Below are 26,767 nucleotides of genomic sequence, written 5' to 3' on the forward strand. Positions count from 1 at the left end.
CTGGTGTACTGTGAGATGCATTAACACCGTGTGTGTGTAATGAGTCATCACCTTGCTTTAAGATCGTTGACTTTGACTGGGGAGATCTATAATGACTTTAACACTCCCACTGGCCGTTAAAGCAAATGAGCAAGGGTTGCCTGTGTGGTGCAGGGCAACCGTTGTGTGTGTGTGTGTGTGTGTGTGTGTGTGTGTGTGTGTGCGCGCTCCATCTCTGCCTCCCCGTGCTCTCCGCAGTGGCCGTTACTGCGTGGACTAGATGTTGCCATGGCAACTCTATGGCAGCAGCCTTGATGGTGGGATGATCACACGTTATTAGTCGACTCAAGCCGAAAAAAAAGAAGAGGAAAAAAAGCACACCATAGTGATTCGGATAAAGGAGCGAGGGACAGAAGCCTTGACGAAAGGAACAGAGAGGGCAAAACGTAAAAGAAATGTGATGATGCTGTGAATTCTGGCAGGTGACAAAACGCATTCAATGTAAAATATTATACTGAGATCACACACAGGGGGGAGAGGGAGAGAAGGAGGGAGAAAGTGACTCACTGAGTATCACATGAAAAACGTAGGTACAGTCGCACACCAGCTAGAAATCAGGACTGTTCAGTTAATGGAAAAGCCGGGGAGACCTGGACATAAACAAATAGTGCTTGTTATCTCTCTCTTTCATACACAGATCAGTCGCAACATTAACACCACTGGAATTGATGTGGATAACACTGATCATCTTGTTACAATGCAGTGTTCTGCCGGGAAACCTGCATTCCTGGCATTCATGTGGACGCCACTTGACATGCACCACCCATTCAAACACTGTTGTAGGCCAAATACACCTGCTCATGGCAATAGCAGTGGCCCACCCCCAGCAGGACAATGCGCCCTGAAATGCATGGTATTGTTGTGGCTGATCGGTGTATGGGGACACACACACTCTCTGACAACAATTTTTGGAAAATTCAGAGAACTATTTGGTTCTCACTCTTCAACCGTGTCTCCTAGAAATTCTGTTTGTATAACTAGATTGATTTCATAATTATATTGTGTCCATTGCCTGGATTATGTGCAGAGACAACATATCTTTTAAGGTAGCTGGATGGTGGGCGTACAAAGTGCATGACTGTCACATCGACCCAATCCCCAGAATAAATGTTGGCAAAGTTTCTGCATAACCGCAGATAAGTTGAAACTTTGTGTTTCTTTATTTTGTGACTTTAGATTTGTTAAAAAAAATGCTTGGTTAGGGTTAGGAAAACTGGAAATAGATATGCATCTACTGTCAGCACAAATATGATTGTCCCCAAATCCCTTCAAAAATATCAGTTTTCTGTCACCACAACCATGGCTGAAAATTGTCCCAAGGTCTTGTTAAAAATATCCAGTAGTGTCACATTTAGAAATTTGAAACGCAGACTAGAACGGTGGTCACTGGCTTGGCACCCTTCTCTCCTGTAACTCCACCACCATCCCCTCCACATGTATTGTGAACATGATATGACACATTTTGTAGACATGCCAATAAAGTATGTAGCCTGCTTAATAAAATATGTAGCCTATGACACGTACAAATTTAAAGGTATCTGGGGTTTGCAGAAGCGATAACCGCTAACGTTTTATCCTGGCGTCTGCGCTGGTCAGGGTTTGCGTCCAGACCAGTCTGTGGTTAAGTTCAGGCAAAAAAAGCACATTGGTTAAGGTGATGGAAAAACTGTGATTTTGGTCGGTTCATGTTATATCTCAAGTCACTGTTGACTTTTTCTGTATTAAAACATACCATGATCTTTCTCTAACCTTAACCAAGTGTTGCCACTACCTAGACATTAGCACGAAGAGAGTCGAACAATGCCGTAGTCACTACGAGTGGCTAGTGTATGTAGTTCCATCCAACGAAAAAACCCTTAAATACAATTCAACATTTATAAGCAGTACATATGCTCCTTTAGTACCTAAAAGTGGGCTCTTAGGAGTTCATTTGAAAGAAACCTCTAATTGTAGCAGTTTAATGAGCAGTCGCTAAGGTTATAAATGATGTCCTTACTGGAGTGAAAATGGACTGTTAAGAGATTTCCCACTGTGCTGCTGCACTGCTGCCGGAGCAAGGGGAGCGACTCTCTGACTCAGATGGACGGCAAGGCTGTTCCAGAAACAGACCACAGGCTACAAAGTGAGTTTTGAAAGCCTGTTATCTCAGCACCTGGCAAACTGATTGTTGAGTCACTGGTATTGATCAACTCGGCTATCACCCCCCTCTAGATATATTATGGCTATTTTCTGCTATGGGGCAGTAAAAATCTCACTTATTGGCCCTTTAAATGCACTGTAACTCCATATATTGTGTTGATTCTGCAGTCTTCCCTGGGCCCATCCATAAGGCCCCTATAAATGCAGGTTATGTCCCGTGCTGCTCTTTCCCCAGTAGCAGCTTTTTTTTACTGCAGCTGCAGCTGGTTGAAATGCAGAGCGGTGTGGGTTAGATGATCAAGCACAATGTGAAACAGTTCAGCGAATTGCAGAACTGGCGAGATAGACCTCTTAACTGTTTCTGAGAGGGGGTGTTCAGGCGTGGTGTGTCATCACGGAGCACACTGCTGTCTGAGGAACGGCGGACTATGTCTGCAGCAATCAGAATAGTCTCACTCTTTCAAAACGAATATTCCCATCCTGTCACCTCTGTAGCATGCACATTTTCGAGTTAGAGACGGTAAAAAGTGGAGGTTGCAGAGAAGTTAGAGGTGTAGAGAGACTGTGTAGACAGAGGGGGGAGAGACACGAGTTAGAAAATTGTGTGAGAAAATGTGAAGGGGAACAAAAGACAAATCTGGCAGTGTGTTCAGTCTGGATGGATGGCTGACAACGAAATAATACAATGTGGAAAAAGGAGACCGCAGGTGTGAGAGAATGTAGAGGAGACAAGATGGGAGGAGAGAGCAACGGGAGGAGTAATGAGAGGAGGACGAGATGAGAGAACAGAATGTTCAATGAATTGAGCAGAGTGGCGGTGGAGGATGGGGAGGGGACGAGAGACAGAGGTGTTATGCTAAAATGAGTTTGTTGCCCTGAGACGACCGTTGGCTGTCAGCTCCTTAAAGAAGAAGATCAGTGGGTTGACAGCTCAGTTACTAGCTTAACACAGAGCTGGCAACATAAGTGGTCTCTGGTTGCCTCCGTTGTGTTGGGCTCGCAGGAAAACATGAAAGGCACATGTTCATATTATAGTCAAATAAGTAAAAAAAAGAATCTAAAAGTAGATACACGAGTGCAGGGTCAGAAAAGTTCACTTTTTTTCCTCTCAGAGTACAAGCTAGTCTGAGAAAATATGTGCACTGGAACAAGTACAGTGAGAGAGACTTGTTGGTGAAACCTTGTGCTGCTGCAGGTATTTCAATTACTCTGGGTAGGTGAGAGTGACATAGTGATTAGGGAGGCTGGCCTTCAAGCTAGAGAGCTGAGCTCAAGCACCCGTGTCAGCAAACAACCCGCTGAAGTGTCCTTAGATGCTGAATCACGGCGAGCCAAAGGTGTGCTGACCTTGATTTTTGACACCCGTGTTTTGAGACGAAGGGAGAATCGATACAGCATCAGGTTATTATCATTACATCATGTCGCTTTTTGCTCTGTGACCCGCCTCGACCGACGAGCCAAACCTGTCAAAAATGTATCACAAAGAACCAAAAGATGAGCTCCAAACTGACCTGTGCTGCAGTCTCTTAGTTTATTTGTCCTAATCTGTTTTCCACTTTTGCAAGGAGGGCAGTGAAGAGAGCAGAGACTCAGCAGCATCGACCTGGTCAGTGAAGTGCACCTGCTCCTGATTATTCTCTCCCTGTGTCTTAGCAAAGATAAATAAATAAATAAATAAAACTGAGAGACGCTGAGCCTGAAGCAGACTGACCAACAGCCACACATCAATAACTCTGCGTCTGGAAAAGTCTGTTTATTCTACCACAGTCGGCTGGACTCGTCGCAGACAGAAGAAATATTATTCCAGCCCTGGTGGTGCATATTTGAGTTCACTTTTGAGCGGGAGTTATTTTCGTACCAAATATGAAAAGACTGAACTACAGTCTCTTCGGTGACATTCCATCGTTGTAGACCGGCTATTTTCAATGCCTCTTTTTAGTTTTAGAGATAACTCACGGGCCTCTATCTCGCAGCTGTGCAAGACTGTTTTTGGATTTTGAGGAAATTTTGCTGAATTTCTCAAACTGGGTGGCCATTCTTCAAGAAGAGCAGCCAGGATTTCAGCAGTCCCAAACCCTTTTGACAGATTGGAGAAGAAAACTGAACTGTCTCGGGCATCCAAATAATTTTAAACATCCCAATTTTTTCAGTGCATGATCTGCAACACTGACTTTAGGGTTTGAGAGCTGTGACAGGCCTTAGTCAACATCAGCATGATGATGCATGGTAATAAATTATGACCCTTAACCCCATTACATCTATTGTACAAAGAATGCGAACTACAAACAATGCACAAGCTGTCCAACTCAACCCCACTTCCTGCTGATAAAACACACATCCCGCCTGACATTGGTGCATTATTTTTCTTTACTAGACAAATAAGTGCACACACAGAAGTATGGCAAACTCTTATTCCATGCTATCAGCGTGACGCCAGGTGAAAAGGCAAACCCAAGCAGTGGATTGTGTTGCATAATGCTTTTCTGGGCTAAGGAGTTTTATCTTGTGTGGCAATACTCCAGTAAGAACAGGAAACTAGTGAAACCAGTGATCCACTCCTGCCGAATATCTGCACGCTCAGGGAATCAAGCGTATAGTCTTGACAGGGAAGTCATGAAGTCTACTTCGTCTACTCCCTGTACTTCCCTGGATTCCTGCATTTCTAAAAGTGTTTGGTGGACATATGGCTAAACCGAAGGTGTTGCCAATATCCACAGGGAAACAAGCATGGTCAGTGTGCCACCGTGATACCTTACTATTGTGAGGCACACAGTGCTAATCGCCGAGCCACCATCTTGCCCTTTCAATTATCCGTGTCTTCATATATTAAAGCTCAAGGGATGGGTTAGGGGAGGTCATTTACCCATGAGTCTTTGGTCCCTCAAGTAAAGTTTGCAAAGCCTAATTATTCCAATTAGCGCTCTCAGGGTTCAATGTCATACACTTTGTCAACAAAGTTTTCAATTAAGCGTCATTAAGCCGCAGTGTGTGGGTGAACTGGAACAGATTATCAAGCTGAACTATGATAAACAACGCACAGAAGTCAAACAGTCATTAACCATCATTAACACATCGAGAGAGCGAGGGAGAGACAAAGGAAGAGCAACAGAGAGAGAGAGCCACATCCCCATCATTAATTGTGATTAATAAAGATTTAATGAATGCAGTAAGTGTGTGGGCTGGAATTTTACTGTGATAGATCGGTAGAAGAGTGACAGCTCGGGAGCGAGAAAGCTCAGACAAAGACGGAGAGAGGAGAGCAACGGTAGATTGACACTTGACATTAAATCAATTTTTTGTCATCTGGAACAATGTCACTGTTGTAGAAACACTAATACACACACGTGAACGCATATGTACCCATACACACACACACGCGCACACGATCCGTCTTTCTTTGCTCAACACCCTCGGAAAAAAATGCATTATTTTCCCCCATGGATAGTGATTTCCATGGATTGGAAATTGAAGGCTTCAGAGCCTCCAGCTTAACTTGAGCTCACTGTGTTGAATGAGTGTGTATGTATGATGGAGAGGGAGAGATGGTGAATAAAATGAGTTGCTTTTTAGCTTTTGGCTTGTTCAGCAGGAGCCTTATTTTGATTATGCATGTAGTTCATGGTTTAATGGCACTACAAAGAGCCTTAAAAATAATAGCATAGCCTTTTCAAAATAAATGAATCTCAGTTGTTTTAAATATGAATTCTAAGAACTTGTTTGAATTGACTTGATTGAATGCAGATGAATTGCTGTGATATTTTTACTTGTGTTGTGTGCAATATATCTCTTTTCCCACTCTGCTCTTATTCTGGTCATTTCTTTACTTCCCATGGGATACAAATGGAAATCTGGATTATGACATGGAAATGGTCAATATAATGAATTATATAATAGTAAAGAGAGCGAAAAAGAGGGAGCGAGAGAGAAGGAAAGGGGAAAAGAAACTTAAAAAATGCCAATGCTCAAGGTAATACGTTCCTCGGGGCCCTCAAAACCAGAACAGCAAGTGAAGATAAAGTCAGTTTTCTCATCAAGGATTAGAAACCAAGCCAGACTGTTTTCAGCAAAAAGTGTTTTCACTACCTGATGTTCAAAACCTGAGTTATGCTTTCAATAGAGAAGAGGGTATAATAAACCACTATGCAAGCAAACAAAAGCTGCTCTGGGCAACTTTTGTTTGGGTGGTAAACTTCACTGCAGTAACATTCACAAAGGTGTTATACAAACTGTTTACTATCAAGCTCCACTATTGAGAGGGCTGCTCTGCTCTTGTATCGGCGGGCAAATGTGATGAAGTGCAAACTTTAAAAGCAAAAGTCACAAATCTATAAATAACAGACACAAAGTCTCATTTATCACAAAGAGTAGCCGCCACCTTATTTAATCAACACTGGGTAAATCTAATCAACACACATTTTCATTATCATTTCATCTGCTAATTAATTTACTGATCAACTTAAAATGCTCATGAAGATTACCCTGACCACAAGGTGACAGGTTATAATTAATAATGTTATAAAACGTATATAAGGAAAAGGGAAGCAGAAAAATGTCAGAATCACAGAATGTTGAACGTTTTGCTTAAAACAGCTTCTTATACATTTCATATCATTTTCATATCAATTGAGCTGTCACATGTGACTGACAGGCAATAAGCAAAGCTTCTTATGAAGAGATGACCTGATTTATTTTAGGTTTAATGAGGTTTTTGTATTGGCCGATTACCAGGGCAGTAAGAGAAACGTTTCTGTCACATCATTACATTTAATATACAGCTCCGGGCAATTTCACCTGCCGTAACACCAATGTGATCAAGTGATTGTTTTAAAAAAATCCAGTGACTGAGAGCTATTACCCTCAGCCCTCCTCTGTTTACAACCCTTCTGCTGGGACTAAAATGTAAGATTTACATGTGCAGCTTTAAAAGCCGTTTATATGTGTCCTTCAGTGATGCCGTTTAGTTTATCTCTATCGTATACATTTCTGACGGCAAACTCCACTACACGATTCATTAAATTTCACTTCAAGGTTCGCAATAACCAAACTTTCACAGCTCAACTTCATCAACAGTTTTTTTAAACTATTGCTGACAATTTTATTGTCACAAGCGTCACTGAGATCAATACTGAAACCACAAACAACGAGTCGTATACAGTTTTCTTTTTATTCACAGGGACTTTAATATAACTTAAAAACAACTTTTTATTACAGGACTACTTTTATATCGGAAACACATTGCTTACTATGGTTCAACTTGAATTTTTCATTTGGACAGGATATGAGATTAATGCACAAGAAGAAAGGATGCTTTGATTCAAGACTGAAATAAATGTGCCAACAATCTGGATGGAGGGAGAGAAAAATAATGTCAATGTCAAAACACCATCCTATATGTGGAGGAACATGCGTCTAAATCCAAGATAAGAACTAAACAAACCACTCGGGCTCTAAAAAGTCCAAATCCCTCTCAGCTGTCCAAAATCATAGCTCATTTGCCAGGGAAATCAGAGCTGATGGATTATTTAATATGGTTACTTTCACACAACTCAGGTCAGGAAATGACAAGCGGCAAAACTAACACGCTAATGTCATTTCTCCTGAATGAAGCCAGCCTGTGGTGTGCGCTCACCACAGCAATCTAACCCATTGTCTTTGAGGTGTCATTTGTCTGTGATTGCTGCAGTGATTTGTCGCTCTTTTATGCTTCATTTGGGCCCCCAAGCGTACCATACAGCACGCACTGCCGCGGTCCCCAAAGAAATACAGCGTTACCACGGCTCTATTTTAGAAGACTCAACTATCGGCCCTTAGGCCACATTTGCCTGCAGCCAGGCAATAAAACAACAAAATGAATGGTTCTTTGTTGTTGAAGTTTACATAACAAGTTTTGTGACCAACATCAAATTCTTATGTAAAATGTGGCACTCTTTGCTCACCAAATGTGTGCCTAAACTGAAGAGTGGAATTATTATTTAAATAACACTGCACTGTGTAATCATACTAATGAGCATATAATTCATTTCCTCTGAACTGTTTATTCCTACTGACATTTATCATCTACTTCCATTGAATTTGTTGCACTCACTACACTGCACACTTTAAATTCTGCAGCCCTGACCATAATCGCTAACAAAGAGGCACCTCATCTATCTTGCAATCGAGATGTAAAACGTAATCGTGTTCAGTATGCACAATAAAATGTCTGGCCCGCAGCTTATCTTCTTAGACTGCAGCACCCTCAAGATGTCCATCTGCAATGGATTAAATCTTCTATTTGAAAATTTTCACATCAATGCTTGCAGACTCAAACAGACAAAAATAATATATGCCTGGGAGAGAGGGCTTATTTTTTTTCTCCACAATCTTACCCCTTCAGCACTTCAAAACAACTTGTCAGTAGCTGTCAGTTTAAATTAGCGAACTGGCCCTTTACGCTACTGTTTTCTGACTCTGGTAAATCTGCAGGCTGTCTCCATCAATCACAGCACGGCAGAACCCACACACATGCAAGCGCATACACAGCCGTACATTATTTGTTCGACAGAGCCGACAAATAGACTCAGATCCGCACACACACATACAGACACACAGACAGAGAGTGGTGCTGCACTTGTGTTCTGGCAATGGCTTCTTCATAACAAACAAAGTGGTAAAAAAAGGGATGAATTTGTAGCAGTCTGTCTTTTTCTACAGATACTGCCCTTCTCGCTTTCTCTCCAAAGTGTCAAAGCAAATAAATTATTTTTCATCTCTCACATCACCTCGAGGGACCTGCAGATAGTAAACACTCCTTAAGTATGCAGAATGCACACACTCACTCACACACACACACACACACACACACACACACACACACACACACACACACACACACACACACACACACACACACACACACACACACACACACACACACACAGTACTCTTCTGAAGTTGCAGATTCCCTCTCCAATTACACCACACCATCAGCATTTAGATCTTTATCGATCGCTGCCACATCAATGTATCATCTCACATGCTTGTGTTCTCTTTATAGTATTACAGCCTAAATCTAAGTCTTGTCTTTCTTTTCTTTTTATTATCAAGTAATGAAAATTAATTGAGATTGAGATCTTTTGCAAAAGCGACTTAAAACAAAATTAATTAAAACACTGATTCAAACAATCAAAAACATATCATCAAGTAAATCTTTAAAGTCTCTCAGAGGAACGGTTGCCTCTAACTTCAAACTGAATTGGAAGAAATTATGATAGTAAGGTGCACATAACCCATTATTCAGCATAAATGGATTGTGTTTGTTTTCTTTCTCAGTTTTCAGAAGGGAAACGGAGCATTAGAATTTGTCATTTATGAGCAATGATTTCCACATGAGTTATTGTGGCACAATCTGATATTGCAACAACTTCCTGTTGCCTTACAATGCTGTACTATATCAACTAGATTACCACTGAGGGCACGGGTAGGAGTGGGTGAATCAACAGGTGTGATATGCAAACGTTTTGTTGATTTGGACTTTAAAACAAGCATGGGGAAGCCTTGGTGTATGATGGAGTTGGTGCAATACAAGATGGCATCATCAGCGTAAATGCCAGCTGGAAAATTACCATTATAAATAGAGAGAGTAAACACATGGAGACCCAATATTGATCCTTGTGGGACACCTTTCTAAGTACTTCATGGGGCTTTATTTGAAAACAATAGCAAGTCCAGTCTGAATTCTGCCCTAAAAAACAGTGATAAGACGGGTCGATTGCCAATGACTCACAAAATAACAAATAACCTTGCTGTCATCGTCTAGGGCTGTTAAGTAAGACATCAGCTGCTCTCTGTTCTTCAGCCTACCATCTTGCTACTGATCCTTTTGAAATGTTTCTCTTCCTGCCTTAAATTGGGTCATGCTGCCGTCCTGCACACCCTCCACTTCCCCATCACCGCCCTATCATCGTAGATTCATCAGCCTAATCTTTCTACAGCCTCATCAGCCTTTCGGTCTCAGCAGAGTCATCAGCCACCACCACCACCAGTGTCTGGACTCCTTTGGCTGCTGCTAAGGGCAGATGGACCTTGATTACAAAATCTCCCTGTAGAGTCTCAGTGCCAAAGAGTTTCCGTCACGACTTTATTATCATATGTCATCTGTCATCACTAACACTTTTCCAAATTATTACCTTTAGAGAGTACCAGCGACATACAACATACTGGACATACTGGACCTTTGTAGTCGACACTTAGGTTCAGGCACCAAAACTACTTGTTTAGGTCAATAGAAAGATCATGTTTTGGGTTAAAATAAGTACATTAGTTATGTGACAGTTGACATCAGTTAAGTATGCCTTAACAATAAACATAAAAATGGGTCGTGAAAAGCTGCTTGCACATACGATTTATTCAGCAGTTTTTCTGGGCTGGAGGAATCCAAACCCATGGAAAGCAATTTATCTGAATAAACGTTGTGATGGACAGAAACAAAAGCCTTGCACAAATGTTGATATACACTTGAACATGTTCTTCTAAAACCAAAGACAAAAAAAGCCTGAGGCTGTAATCAATATTTTTCTTCTGTCAAGACAAGAAAAATCAATTTTTAAAAGACTTAAGAAATGCCTGACAGAATATAGTCATACAGGAGCTCAAGTAACTATTTTTATAACTGGTGGTGTTTGACACATGTGCCTGTACTGGCATCTGAGAAGGGTTAGGCCAGTGAAGCAGATGTTAGCTACTTACATAATGCCTCCCATTACCCCTAGTGGTTTTTGGCTGGCTTTTTTCCTGTCCACCCCACAATGTGTGTTACTGCTTTAGAAATCCACTTTCAGTGAATGGGATCCACACAGCAATCCACTGATGAGGATGCCCATCTCATTTCTGTAGATACTGCAGCCTGGTAGACTTAATAACACTTCCAGTTCCACAACATTTCCCCTCAGTATTTTGGAAAGGTGCCGTCACAGCATTCTGGGCATGTTGGACAGAGATTATGATTGGCTGCTTAATAATTCAGACACCCGAACTTTTTCCTGCTACTATCAAAATTAAAACAAAAATCCTCTCTTATCCGTAGAAGCAAGACTAGTCGCGTTCAACAAAATCAGAATCCAGTCTAAATGTCGATGTAATCCACAATTTATTCGCTAGTATTATTGTTGATCATGTTCTGCTCAAGTGCAGTTGTGGTTGGTCTAGTTAGTGTGAGGAAAAACACCATATAACCAAATAAATTACCGTTTCATTTTGAAGAGATGGAGTTGCACCGGTCAACACGAGTCCAATTATAATCACCAACAAGTCCCCAGACTTACTATGACCAGGCCAGCAAAGAAAATGAAGCAGAGTGAAATATTTTTCGTGTGCTATCAGAGCATGGACCGCTAATACAGTTCCTATTAAAACTCCTCTCTGTGCTTCATTAATCCGTATAATAACGCATGTCAGGATGAAAAATCTAAAAAATCACAGGAGAGGAAAACAAAACAATTATACCTCCTGTGATTATTTCTTTCTCCTGATAATTTCTGTCTGTTTTTGTTTGAACCATAGGGACCAGTGTGAGTAAACTGTTTGAAACTGTCTTCCCAGGAGTGTGACATTGCCCCCCCGAAATAATAGGAGGGAATTGGAAACATGGCCTGTCAATTAATTGCCTGTTTATTTTAATAACAGCCATGATAGGCAATATTCTGAAGCGCAACGCTCCACCGGATATGGCGCTGTAAACAGACAGGCCTAGTCACTCACACGCTCTGTAAAGCTCACACATTTCGGCCCGTGCACATAAAATGTGTTTCCATCTCTTACCACACACACTGACACACTATTTTACATAAAATAAATTATGACAGCTTAATGAAGGCATTAGACATTTTGTTTTTTCTCTACTCTTGAAACGATCTCATGCCTGCTCACAAATAAAGCCAACATGCGACTCAGCTGGTATTCAAGCAACCCTTATGTGGCCTTCACAGAGACACTTCACCTCATACGACTGAACCTGCAGTCTGGTGATGTGGTTTATATCCCACGGCATCGCATTAAAAATGAATGCAAACAAACAAACAAACAAGGACACTCAGCATTGTAAAGCAGGGCGCAGACAGCAGCTCAGCAGCTGACAGGAGATGAGTGAGCGACCTTTGTGTGGTTACCAAGCTTCCTAATAGTCATAAGGGACCACATAAATAGTGAATGAATGAATGACTTCAGTTCCTTTTCCTGATCCATGAGATGCTTTGAACAAACATCACCCCCCACCCCTCACCCCCAACCCTCCCACCCCGTGTGCTCCAGCAACAACATAAACAGCTGCCATCAGTTGGGATACATCTTCACTGTCTGCTTTTGACTTATTTGTGAGGCGGTGTTGTCAGACTTGCCTAACCTCAGTGCGAACCAGTGGTTTGTGCGGAGGTTAAACAACCGTGCTGCACAAAAATTGTGAAAATGCCATTTGCCTATTTTCTCTGGAAGATAGATGTGCAGTTTAATCTGCTATGTACTTCTGACCTACAGAGGAGAGTTCTCAAACAAGTAGAGGGGCAAAGTTTATGGCAGTGGCCATTTTTTATTTGGCTGAAATGAATTCGGAGCAGTAAAAAATTTCACAACCTCTCCTAAAGTTATGCATTTTCTACAAAAGTCTTCTCAAAGTAGGGGATATTTCTCAACCTCACACTGAAGACAACATGACTGAGATGAACAACATGGAACAAAAGTGGCATTTCCATCGATGTGCATCTAAAACGTGTCCTTAAAATAACAAATAAAACGCAGTCAGAGATGCTGCTGAATGCTGTCTACTGTTATGACTCCTACCTCTGGGAGAAAATGTCCCTGTAGGGGCTGCCGTGCTGCATGGCGATACCGTATCCACGGTCTGGTGCGTTGTTGCTGACGGTGTAGAACGAGCAGTCCTCATCATTATTAGCAACGTACTCCAGCACTGCTGCATCCCACACGAAACCAAAACGGCCGTATTTCACCTGGAATAAAGAGAGACATTTACACAGAGTTAACAATGTTCAGAAAAGGTGCATTTTCACCTCGGGCCATAATTCGGTGGATTTATTGAGCTGATTCTCCAAGAGATCCTCGATCTATTTAAAAATTATGTCATTTAAGTTGGCAAGCAAACATAAGTGGAGGCATATATCACTACATATTGACCTATATCTCTGTGTTGACACGATATTACACTGCCCGATGTAGAGCAACACTTTGTCGAAACAGTGTTCCACAGACTTTTACATGCAGGAGTATTTTATATGCATCTATTCCTTGTGCATTTCATTGCTCTTCCCTTGATGAAATATCTACTTGCAGAGCCTGTTTCTGTACCCTCCCCTTGACTATATTTAGCTGTTTGCATTACATAATATATACAATAACAGTATATCAAGGTCTTTGATTCAGTGTCTAGGTTATCACATCTGTAAGAACAGGGGAATGAGAGGTATGGTTAAGAATATATATATATATATATATATATATATATATATATATATATATATATATATATATATATATATATATATATATATATATATATATATATATATATATATATTCTCTAAATAGAAAAACAAAACATACAGCCACGCAGTGACAATACAATAACGCTCCTTGTACATAAGTCGTCTCAATAATAATTAACAGACGATAAAATAAATTATGACGTAACAGTTACAATAAAAATTTAACTACTAAGAATAACTACGAGAACACTAGTATGGGACCATGCTGACAATCATTCATCCATGTAGTTAGTATAAGGTTGCCATACTTTGTAGAAAAAATAGATCATGTTCCTTAGTGAGTACGTTATCTTTTCCAAAGATATACAACTGTTCACTTCTGAGACCCACAATCCAACCGGCAATGAGAGATCAGACTTTCATTTCTTTATAATGCATTTTTTGGCAATGGTTAGGAATAGTTCTAAATATAGCTTAGCTCATCTTTTATAAATGAAGAAATGTTTATAAAGCTTCTCCTCCTCCACTCATGTGTCTTTGTAGATGAGCCGAATAATGGTTGAGTACATTCAGACACTGTGGAGGTGGCCTATGAGGACTAACTCACCTCAGAACAAAGATATTTCACAACGATGGTCAACACTGCATTGTTAACCTTAAAATGTAGTGTTGGACCAACTGCTGCAGCAACTTTACTGCTTCACATTCCCTCTAGGGAGATGGCTTGTGGCTCCTCTTTACTGTGGGTACATGTTGGATATGTTTTACATGTTTATGGGCAAGTTTTTTAAGGGCATGTGTGGGCAAAGTGTAGGTGTGTGTAAAACGTACGCTCTGTGCAGGAACCAGAGGGTCAGAGTGACTCAAGCTAAGAACCGCAGATTGTTTTGCAGAAGTGAAGGTGCCGGTTATTAACACGGATTCTCGTTAACATTCAATAAATCTTTATTTTCACAGGAAAATGAAAAGTGGAGAATAAACAACCTCGCTGCGATCTTCACATCCTGACACCTCGTCTGATGATTCACTCAAACAGGCACACGCACACGCCCCCCGCACACACGCCAAGAACACACACTCATGCACGTGCACATTTTTTCTCACACATTATTTTGGACTTGGTGTGTCATTAACTTTAATGGAGCTTTATGAAATTTTCAAGCCCTTCTGTCTTGGCTGTGTGTGTTTGTGTGCACGTGAGTGAGTGCGCACGCCTGTGTGTGTGTATCACCTAAGTTAGGCCCATGTGTGATGACTAATGTCTGAGAACTGACAAGACCCTCTGATTGGGTAATTTCACAGTCTGTAGACCCTCTGAAGTGTGTACGGCGTGTGCTCGCCTGTGTGCACGTGAGTGTGTGTCTGCATGTGTGTTTGCACGCAGTAATTCACTGCAGGGCATCAAAATGGTTCATTCTGCTCTTTACAACCTTAAAAAGAGTGGAAAGAGCACTTTATTACTTTGAAGAATAATTTTATGGCTTTTCATTATTGCTTTTGAATTGAAAAGATTATGGGCTTTGTGGAAGGAAATTAGTAAAATATCTGTTTCAACAGCTTACAACTGAACATTAAGGGGCACTTTTTTCACACTACATTTTGGTGAAAAGGGCTGAGATTAATTGTTATGCACAGTATGTATGCAGTGACCTCTGATGTCAGCCCACTGAAAACACAACTACAGCTCAGCTTATCATAAGCTTAGTCATAGCTTTTTAGGATTACTATATATATTCTCACAATGGAACAAAAAGTGACCATTCCATGAACTTTTCTGGAGAAACGCAATGTTTCTATGTCTCAGTCTGTGTCAGCGTCCAAACAACATAGATGCTTGTATAACTGTTTGTAAAGTTTTCTACAGCCTTATCTTTATTATCTGATGTCTTGCTCTTAAAGGTACAGTGTGTAATATGTAGTGGCATCTAGCAGAACAGACTTGGCAGAAATAGTATAAAAATGTTCATAAGTATGTTTTAATTAGTGTATATTCACCGGAAAATAAGAGTTGTTGTGTTTGAATGAGCCGATTATATCTACATAGTGAGCAGGTCTCCCTCCACGGAGGTCGCCATGTTGCACCGCCGTGTTTCTACAGTAGCGCAGAACGGGCTAACCTGGCACTAGTGAGGGCCTTTCGCATTTTTAAATTTAGTGGGCAGCCGCCGGAAATGACCAAGTTGGAAGACAAAGAAAAAGGGTGAGCAGCTGCTGTTTCCTGCAAAACTATTTGTATTGAGAAAAGCTTGACACCACAGTCTGAGGAAGGATGGAAAACATGATTGTATAAAGGATATTACTACATAGTCTTGGGAACACTTCTGAAAACCTGCTGCTGTCAACGCATTTTATTTGCAACTGATTGCAGTCTGTTTTTCTTTTAGACTTAACACAATGTCCCAACTTTTCAGGGTTGTACTAAATCAAAGGCCAATTTTACTTTTGTGTTTACAAAAGACCTTTGACAGCATCAGACAAAAACAAGAAAACACCAACAACATAAATTTAGTTGTTAAAAAGTGATAAAGAGTAGTAACTTCTGGCCCTGTCCTTGGAATTTTGGTGTTTAGGCTTGATGTTTACTTACATTTGGATCACGGCATGAATTTAAGTGAAAGAACACAAAAACATGCCAAAAAATTAAATGTCCTTCGTGCTGATGACTTTCAGAGGCAAGGACGGACTGGATGTGTTAATGTGTTTACTTGGAGCCATTTTAGAAGAAGCAGAATAGAAAAAAAAAACTTGGACTTGATTGATTCTTTATGGGAAGGAGAGAGTACTGCACATTATAATAAACAGCACTGGCCTAAAATACTAAGGGGTAAAAGAGATTATGAGAAAGACTGAGCTAGACAGGCGTCAGTTGTTTTGACTGCACAGGATGTAAAGGATGTAAAGCTCTTCACTATTATCTCCTATCATGGGGTTCTGTAATCCTATATTAGTTTCTATTACATAGTTTATCAGCTGTGGGTTTGGGTCCCCACATGAGGCCACTTAATTTGTGAAGGTGGGCTCAGATGTGCTGGTGTTTGTGTCACAAGACTTCTTCAAGCGCAGTGTGCCATCCCATAACTTTAATGTAATTAAACTGGACTCCATAAACATAGAATAAAACGACATAACAAGGAATAATTCCCACAATGAAAATGACGCTGGGGCCTGTGAATGGAAATGCCCTCGCCTGCAGCTGCAACCTTGTTACATAAACAGAGACAATGTATCTGGTAAGAGGGAGCGCTTGATTTTATGTCCCAGAACAAGAACGCTGATGGAAAGCATCAGTTTTTATTATTGGCTCAAGTTTGATTAATTACTTCAGACAAAATCATAATCAGGTACCATAAAAGCGATGCGTTGAAGGTCGGCTCGCCTCTGTTGCTGTGCTACGTCTGATTGTAAACGTGATTGTGAATGTTCAAGCAGCTCCCTGTTTAAGTTTGCAACTTTTCCAACCGATGAGAACTTTGGAGCTGAAAAACACTGTTATTGGGCTGAGCAGTCTGAGCATGCCTCAAAGATAATAGTGCATTTCTTTTCTCTCTTTTCCAACTTATCAACAATACTTCTCCTTTCCAAGTGTCTGACACTCACAGCTCATATCCCTGAGGTCTGCAGCCTGTCTACATCCGAACAGTGAAAAGGGAACAGTGTAGAGGAGAGTAGAGAGAGACTGAAACTCCACCTTTCGTCTGTCGCTATAGGAAATGTAAGGTCAATGGCAAAACAAGATGGATGAGCTCTCCGGTTGGGTGAGGACTCAGCGGGATTATCTAGGCAAGGCAGGCTTTTATGTTTCACATTTGCATGCGTAGCACAGGCGGGCAATCGGCCTTACTCCAATTAAGGTGTTATCCAGGTTAAAGGATTTACAAGCACCTTTGACACCCTGAGATAGACTCCGTGTTTCCGCTTAAAATAATATTCCTGTACACCTCTGGTGCAACAGCGTGACGGTAAACAAAAGCAAAACAATGCGTACACCACATACGTAAAGTTCCTTGTACTGGCTAACTCCTACTACTTTGTATATGGCCTCTTAAAATACAATTCAAAATGAAAATAGTAATAACACATGCGGGATTCTGGTGCATGGACATTTTGATATAGTCATGGAGGCAGGAGCTCATTTTTATTGCAGCCGAGTGAAAAACACAAACAGAGATTAGTTAAATAAATATTTATGAAATATGCCAATGGAATACTATATTTTGAAAATCAAATATAGCCAACAAATTACATTTGTCTGAAGAATTTAAATCGAATCTTAACATTTTCCAGATGAGAGCAGCTTGCCAGAGGTCAGAAGGGCAATGAGTTTATAGTTTACAGCGATGCGGTTTAAATATTGGATCACAGTCTAACCTGAATACTGTGTGCGGCATTAAAGCAAGGCGAAATATTCATGCACCAATATGCCTCTATACATAACCAGGTTACTCCTGAACATGTAAAAATAGTGACTGAGATTTGGCTGCAGGGGGAAACCACAAGACTTTGCAAGCACTCCGGGGAGTTTTCCGCCGGTACAGTATGAAAAGACGGAGGTAAACAAAGCTGTAGGAGAACAGGAGGAGGCTGGAGTATTTTTGCTATCATTTCATTGGCATCACCAGGTATCACATCAGCAGAGGGCCGATAATAAATTGGTGATTTTGGGCTTATAAGAGATTTCCTGGGTCATTAGAGGTTGGTGGTCGAAAAAGGACAACTGGTCTGATCGTCACAGATCAACACCACGCTCAAAATCTCATCTGCAGGTTTTCTACTGATAATAATCTATAATCATGTTATTTAACTGTATTAGCATTATATTTTTTTTATCACGGTGTTGTTGTATTATCCTTATTTAGCCTAGGATTCCCTTTAACATCAGACACAAGGGGCTGCCGATGAAATCAGCCATCAAGCCAATTCGGGTGCATTTACATTTGTTTGAATGTTGATTAATGTACACTATCCCTTTAAATTCCACTTGGCATGTTGTAATTTATGTATATTGCATTACAAAAGCTTCTTTGTAGGCTGCTGTAGAGACAATATTATTAGCTCCTGCTCTGAGTTTACTTAAGGTCAACCCACAAAAGAAAAACCTCACTTGAAAACTTTTGTCTCAGCTGAGATGAATGATTTTCAAACAACTGTCTTTTTTTTCTCCCCGCTGCTCAATAGCCGGCTATTGCCTCTGGGTGCGTTGATCAAATCTAAAAAGGGTAACTCTTTCTCAGAGGAGGGGATGTCCAACAATAGGATAGAACAGCCTCTCTCTCGCTGTAATGTTCTGCGCTCAGCCCCTCAAACAAAAGCCTCCATCAACAAAATCCAAAAAGACTCTTCATGAATACAGCTCACCAGTGGGCTGTGTTGATAAGGTATTTTTGGTGCTAAACAAAACCTTTTAAGCAGCGTTTCACAGTTTCATAAGACCTCACATCACCATACAATTAGGGGACAAGAGATAAATTGTTGCACTCCATTGCGCATTATCATTAGATAGCATCCGGAGAACTTTTCCTAAACTTCCATTACGCAGGTGCACTTGAGCACTGCCATCAAGTCTTTAAGTCATGCCAGTAATAACTGTGGTTATATTTGCCTGCCGTTTCTCAAGTGAACTCTTCACAAAGTGAGTGCAGTTCGAGGTCTTCACCTGCTTGAAAACGCCTGTGCTTTGAGATTAGGTTATCACGCACAAGCAGTATGTATATGCATGCAACGCTTACCTCACTCGCTCGGCACTAACTGCTGCATCTCAAGTATGTCCTCACATAACTCACCGACACTGTACTCATGTACGCGCTTCTACTTTTTTTTTTTCTGTGTCCAGAGCTGTGACTCTAGTTGAGCCAAGTTAATTATCAGAAGCTGTTTTTCTCAGACACACCGACAGACACTTTGGCAACAATCACAGTCTCACACACACAAACACACACACAAAATCATATGCAAACACCGACTGAAGCGCATTAGCACGCCTCAGCCACACGCTATCAAACATCCACCAATGAATCCTAATCATTGCATTGGTTCTTGTTTTCGTCCCTCATGAATGTGACATGGACAACCTGTTGAGATCCATAATCACTGAATTAAAGCCGTCTTGGCATCTCTTTCTTCTCCTCCCTCTGTTTTCTGTCACTCACATCGCTGTTTAATTCCCAAAATAAACCTAATTCTGTTGCTCCTTCATTGTTTATGTTCTACGTGTCTTGTTTATCAGTTTTAAAGGGGTTTTTTGTGATGGCGGAGCTCATTTAATGAAACCATAACACCACTGAAGCACAAGCCTGTGCTATTTTCAGTGCAGCTCTGATTTGTGTTCTTTTTTGCCAGGCAAAAGGAGCAGAAAACAGGAAATAGGGAAGAGTTAAGAGAAACCAATTATTCTTCATTTTCTTCTATTACTAGCTGTAAATATTCAAGCAAGACACAGACTGGGTTGTGACTCGAATGTTAACATGTTGTATAACATCATTTGAATTAATTACAGTCACAACATGGAAATGTTTTAGAATAACTGAAAAGAAGAAGAAAAAATATACTTGGCTGATTAAATGATATGGAAATGAGTGGAGCACTGAAACACAAACAAACAACAGTTCTGACATTATGAAAAGAAGAGCTGATCAAGTTAATGTTCTAAGCATTCTAAGATCATTTTAGGAAGGAGAGGATGCCAGATAAATTAGTCTAGATTAAATGAGTTGCAATTTCAAAGTCCTGGGAAAAAAATTAAAACATTTGAACATCTACATGAGTCTTAGCCGATGAGATAAGCTGCTCACCAAAACCCTGTCTCCTGTGTCATTAATGTTATCCTGCTTCGCATCAGCAGATATTTATTTTCACTATCCAACCAAGTACTTGTTACATCTTTCCTGACCTTAACCAAGTATTTACAAGTCTAACTCAAAATTTAATTTTTGTTGATTCTGTGGCCCTGTGGAGACAAAGCAGTCCTGTCAGATAGGCATTACTATTTCTCTTCTTTAAATACAGGAAGTTTTGCATGGTGAAGAGCGATGTATGTATTTGTGGCTATGTAAAATTCACAACTGTGATATGACAACGTTGAAACAAAGTAAATTTAGTTGTAGTGCTGTTTACACACCTGGGTTTTACATGTAATCCTTCAGCAAATGGGTTCAGTTGCACAGTAACAGTCATTTTGTTGATCTTAAGCTATCAACATTATCTCATATGTCAATTAATGTCATTAATATACGCAGACATCAGGATAGAACGCGGTAGCAAAGCCAACATAAAATGTTGAGTAGTAAGCCAGCTGTTCCGCTGCCGCACCGCCAGACTATAGAGCAGCTTTGTATCTCAGGCTGTGAGACTCCTCACATCATCATCAGCACTGCGCCGTTAAAAATAGTGTAGATTTTTTTTGAGTGGCAACATTCAGAAATAGCCAGTCTTCTCGCTGATGGTCTTGTTTTCTCATGTTGGTCATAAAGTGGCATTACGGTAGTATTCAATTGAGAATGTTTAAGTAGATACATTGAGTTGCCAAAACACAACTATAAAATCAAAAAGTAAGAACATATAAGCCAATGTACCTGTGAACATAATCAGATATGATATGGTTGGATCAAGGCAAAATATTTCAAATATTTGAAAAGCTAAAGTGAAAAACTGTGAAATAAAATGACCTAATTCCAGAAGAGTTTTCATTTAAAACAAGACTACACTATTTTCAGGGATTCTTCACAACTTTTATCAGCAGTAACTTTGGATCAACAGGGGTGTTTTTTTGTGAAGTCTGACTAACAGAAAGAAAAAAATCCCTCAAAATGAGGTCAGTCCACTTCCTTCTTTATCAGCCAGCTGAAACAAAAATGTGTGAATAAATAAAAGGTGAAGGCTGAACTTTGAGAACTTCTTAACTGGATAAAGCCTACACATCCTCCTCCTCCTCGAAGTGAACTCATCTCGGCTTATAAAACTCTCTCTACGTGATGCTTTTCAATTATATGACAGAACCAACCCAATGAGTGTCTGGGCAGGTTTCAAGAGGTCTGTCTATCTCATCCATAGTTCAAACAGTGCTGCTTCAGAGTCTAGCCACGCTGAAACTTCAAAACGGCCAAACTACTTCGGGGTCCGCTCTCTCTTCTCTGTCTTTTTTCTCTCTCCTCCACTCTCTCAGAAAAGATCCCTTCAAGGGCACCCAACTTGCAAAAGGAATAGTAGATTCTTCATCTTGCTCTAAGTTTCCACGTCTTTTTCCTCATCCATAAATTACATCTTAAATTACAAACACTTTTAAAGTGGCACATAACAAATCGTCCCCTGGTGTGAAGTCAGTTTCCTAAATGTTCAGTATTTAGCCTCGGAGCAATGAATATGGAATGTTTTACACATGGGAGGTTCTGCTTTGGTCTTTCCAGTGGGAATACGCTGATGAGGTGGCTGCAAAACACAAAAAACTTTGGATGAAGACTTATCGCCTTCATCTACATACACTTTTGCCAGTTTTTATTCATGCATTATTTCGTTATTGAGCATCATGTTCTCCACATGGATTTGTGGTGGCTGCACATCCTTATCCTTACAGCCGACAACATAATCCATATTTATTACTCTCTTAATCTCCCAGGAAATTATTAAGCTTTAAACAGAGGGAAATCCGCTTTAATCCTGACTGGAGATCGGAATAGTTAAGACATTTTTTTTTTCGAGGCATACCAACAAATTAATTCTAGTTATGGCATTTGACGTGCGTCTCTGAACGTGGCTCTGCTAATCAGTTAGCAAGCGTGTTAGCTGGAATAACTCTTTGCTGTCTTTATAAAAATGTTTTTTTTTTCATGGACAAATGCCAAGTAAATAGCAAAGTATGGAGAACATAGAACAAAACTCCAGGAGCACTTATGACTTACTAGCACTAGCACACCCCTGATGGCTAGCCCGTTAGCGGCTTAATAGCAACAGTAGATTACCATCCATATATATCCAAACACGCAATTAGTAATTTTGCTGTTCCACTTTCGGGTAACCAAGCCTTGAGAGTTATTTTTGTAGTGGCATAACATCACACAGTGACGCTCATCAGGAAAATGTAAGCACATATACGCATTCGAACAAAATTACATTACTGTGTCGACAGCCTGTTGAATCCCCCCCACTACTACCACCACTATGATGTTATTTAGCTTTTTATGTAGAAGCTTAGGGCTTTTAAATTTCGTATGAAAACTTTAAGATGTGCAGATGATTTTCACTTCAGAAATTACATCATTAACCGTCATATTTTGCTGTTAGATCTCTCTCATCTGTCTCTCTGCACAAACTTTCTTTCAGCTTTAAACTGTCTCCTCACACACTACACCCCCTGCATACCTCTGCATATGTTTTCTTGCATCACTCTCTCTTGACTTGTTTGATTTTTAGAAATGAGAGAGAGGCTGATGTGAGACAGACACACAGAGAGAAAAAAGCAACAGCCCAGAGACAAGCTCACATCTACTTCTACTATTTTCATTTCAGGCGACGAGCACAGGAGATCTAGGCCTTCACGCAATTTCTAAACATGATTGATAGTCTCTCTCTCTCTCTCACGCACACACACACAGACACACACATGAACCACGCCCTCGCAGACCTGCAAATGGTTTTGTCTATCCTTAAGCCGACTAGCTCCGTCTCTTAGTTTGTTCCCTCTCTGTCTTTTTTCCCCTACATGCTCTGTGCTGTGTTTCTGTTTGGGCCTCATTTGACAAATCAGGGAGCATCACAATGAGAGTCTGTTCCCCAGCCAAAAATTCCCTCCAGTCTGCGTTAGCTGGCTTTCTCCAGATATGTGAAGATCTGAATAAAGATAAGATTAGGTGCAGGCAAATCAATCACAGGCACGGAAGAGCGAGACGGCGCCTCCCCCTCCATGCATCGCACTGCATCAGTACACGTCAGAGAGGTTGTTTCAGGACAGTTTCTATTGAAATGTATAAGGAGAGTGTGTCGTGGGAGCCTTGAGATATTCTGTGTTTTAACAGCAACCATGATACTAATGGGATAAATGGGAAAATATCACATCAATGAATAAAATGCTCTGACAAAAACAGCAGGGACAGGCTCGTTCAGCGTGCCACTCCAGGTACCCTTTTTGGATTTTGCTTGGATGACTGTGTCATTTAACAGAGATGTTTAATCATGTATTTAATAGACTAAGCAGACAAAGACAGCTTGTTGACCGTATGCTTTGCCGTTCACTCGTGTCTCCCAGCTGGACAGCGAGAGCTACGGGGCACTCAGTATGGTTAGGGAGTGTGCTTTCATGTATTTGGACTGAGGCCATAAGAGAGGGGCTGGGAATTTTTGGTTAGATACTTTCAAAATGTAGCTTGTTCTTGCTGGTTTCTCCAACTTACCAATCCCAGCTCTTACATTAAATGGTAAATGGATTTGCATTTCTATAGCGCTTTTCCAGTCTACTGACCGCTCAAAGCGCTTAACAACACTTGTCAAATTCACCCATTCACACACACATTCATACACTGAGGGCAGAGGCTGCCATGCAAGGTGCCAACCTGCTCATCAGGAGCAATTTGGGGTTCAGTATCTTGCTCAAGGACACAAGGACAGCTGGGAGAGCCGGGGGGTTCAATCCGCTGACCTTCCGATTTCTAGACTAGACGACCCGCTCTACCTCCTGAGCTACAGCTGCTCATTAGTATATCATACTTTCTTTACACACTGTAATTTAGCGAACAAGTGCAGTACTTTTGTCTCACACACCACAGTCAGAACTGCTTTACTTGCCACTCTCTGACGATCAATGATCAATCATTTCCGTCCCCTGAGAAACAAAATACATAAAAGACGCTGAGGGCCAGATCTCAGTTGATGAAAGCCTGGCACGCAGGTGGCATCAATCCCTCAAGAGGCATTCTGTCCGACTGCTTGCTCTAGTGGCAACACTTGTCTCCATCCCCTGAGACGCAATATGACAACTTCTTCACTGCCTCTCCTCTGTTTTCTCTGTTGTTTAATTATCCTCAGCTGTCATTAGTCCTCTTTGTTTCTTCAGGAGGAAGGAGCAAAAAAAAAAAAAAAGCAAAAAAAAAAAGAAAGAAATTAATCGCCTATTGCCACGCTGTATGCAAATCTTTGCTCAGACCCCGTTAAGCCGATGAAAGATGTGATAGCATAAGAGAGGAGTAATTGGAGACAGATGTTGGAGAGACGGATCATCCGAGACGGATCAGTGAGCCAAAACTAAGATGCCACCCTTAATAGGATCTGGCAGAAAAATTATTATTTCTCTCTGTTTCCTTTTTATCTTCCCTTTGTTCAACTGTATATTTCATAATAAAGTCTTGTGTTACAATTGCTTGCCTCTGAAAAGTCTGAATTATTTTTCATGCGGTCTCGTGCACTTGTTTTCTTAATCAGCTCTCTTGCGCGCACAGATGATGTGTATGTGTGCATAACACCGAGGAGGGTTCATCACCTTCCTGAGTGTCTACCCCGCATGTGCCCTGTTGCCCAGCAACATAGGGCCAACAGTGGGATCTACACAGTCCACAATAAAGACAACACAAAGCTTGTACAGCTACTAATTACATGAATTATGTTTACTGTACTCTTACACAACCTGAAGCACTGTTTATCATAGTGCAAAGATTTCTGCAAATTACTGAAATAAAACAATCAAAATGTTTTAGCTGAACATATTGCAAAAGTAGCTTCGAGCTGGGCTGCTGGTTTGGACCAGGACTTCAGCTTTAAAATAATGTATGAAGCGCAATCCCCAGAGGGTCACTAGATGTCACTGGTTTAACTGGGATTTGCGAGCCAGTGGAAAATGAAATAGGAGTAACAATTAAAAGAAGCAGGTTTAATGTTCCTCCAATTCCATTTTCTAAAGTGCAAACAGAATTATGTTGCAGTGCTCCCCTGTGTTAAACTAAGTGTTGTGCACTTCAAGGATGAATTTAATTGCCTTACAAATTTTCATCGTGTTCTGAAAAATATCATCAAAATAGCATTTGTTGTGATGAGATGTTTTTATGTTGTTTTTTTTTTTGCTCTTTTTTTTGAAGTATTGCATGCTTTTATTGAAAATCTTGTCTGTGAACTAAAGTCCTCCCACAGGACAATAACATTCCAGCTCAATCTATTCTGCATGAAGCAGCTTATCTGACGCGCATTGTTGCCATCCCCCAGGTGCATTATATAAAAAGCGCATTTCAATAAAGATGGGCAACAATTCACTCCTCTTCTGGTTAAAAGGTTAAAAATACATTGGTGCAGCTGATCATCAGGGGAGGCTCGGGAGCGAATTGGATTGAAGTCAGTCAGCTGTGTCATGTGCAACCGGTGTTTGTTGTTCAGAGGAGGGGAACTGGAGCAGTAAAGCTATAGGTGGATGTTGCACTGCGAAGTGCTGCTGGACGAACACGACACTGGACGGTGACAGACTGAACTAAATCGCCCGAATAAATGTTGGCAACATACATTTCTGCACACCACGGATATGTTTACATTTGTTTATGTTGCAACATCTTAAGTCCAATTCTGAGTTTCAGACAGCGACGATGCTCATAGTGTGGTTATGTTTAGGAAAAGATCATGTTGTGGCTTACCAGGTTTTGTCCTTTGATAATATCACCTTAACAGTTTGAGGGGAAAGTTGAATCATTCCAAAAATGTCCATGAATTTCAGAATATCTTAGTATTTGGTATGTCCCCTTTTACTTTAATGACAGCATGAGCTCGAGCTGGCATGGACTCCTCTCCCATCACGATGTGACAGTGTTCCACAAAGCTGCTTGTGTTGTCACAGAGTGCTGGCATAACATGAGCCATCAGGTCAAACTTGTAGAGTCCATGCCAGTTCCAGTGCATACTGTCATTAAAGCAAAAGGGGGGACATACCAAATACTGATACTGATATATAAGATACTCTGAAATTCATGGACATTTTTCAAAGATTCAGCTTTTCATTTGAATTATGAAGCTTATTTTATACTTTTTGATGAAAAAACTAGTATTACATTTGGAGCAAATGCAAAATAGAAGAGTGCTAAGCCAAAACATGATATTTTCCTTTTTTACCCTGCTGTATATCCTGTTTTTGTTGCCCCAAACTTGCTGGAAAATGTCCA

General features: G+C 40.7%; 1 protein-coding gene across 1 annotated transcript in view; it reads right to left on the reverse strand.

The window, feature by feature from the left end:
* grid2 (glutamate receptor, ionotropic, delta 2) overlaps window positions 1-26,767 on the reverse strand; it is a 406,897-nt gene that overhangs the window by 17,700 nt on the left and 362,430 nt on the right. The window contains exon 14 of the mRNA XM_073465777.1: window positions 12,991-13,157. Within this exon, the coding sequence (XP_073321878.1) occupies window positions 12,991-13,157 (167 nt within the window). The remainder of the gene's footprint in view (window positions 1-12,990; window positions 13,158-26,767) is intronic.

Source organism: Pagrus major, chromosome 5 (assembly GCF_040436345.1).
Source record: "Pagrus major chromosome 5, Pma_NU_1.0".
Taxonomy (NCBI): domain Eukaryota; kingdom Metazoa; phylum Chordata; class Actinopteri; order Spariformes; family Sparidae; genus Pagrus; species Pagrus major.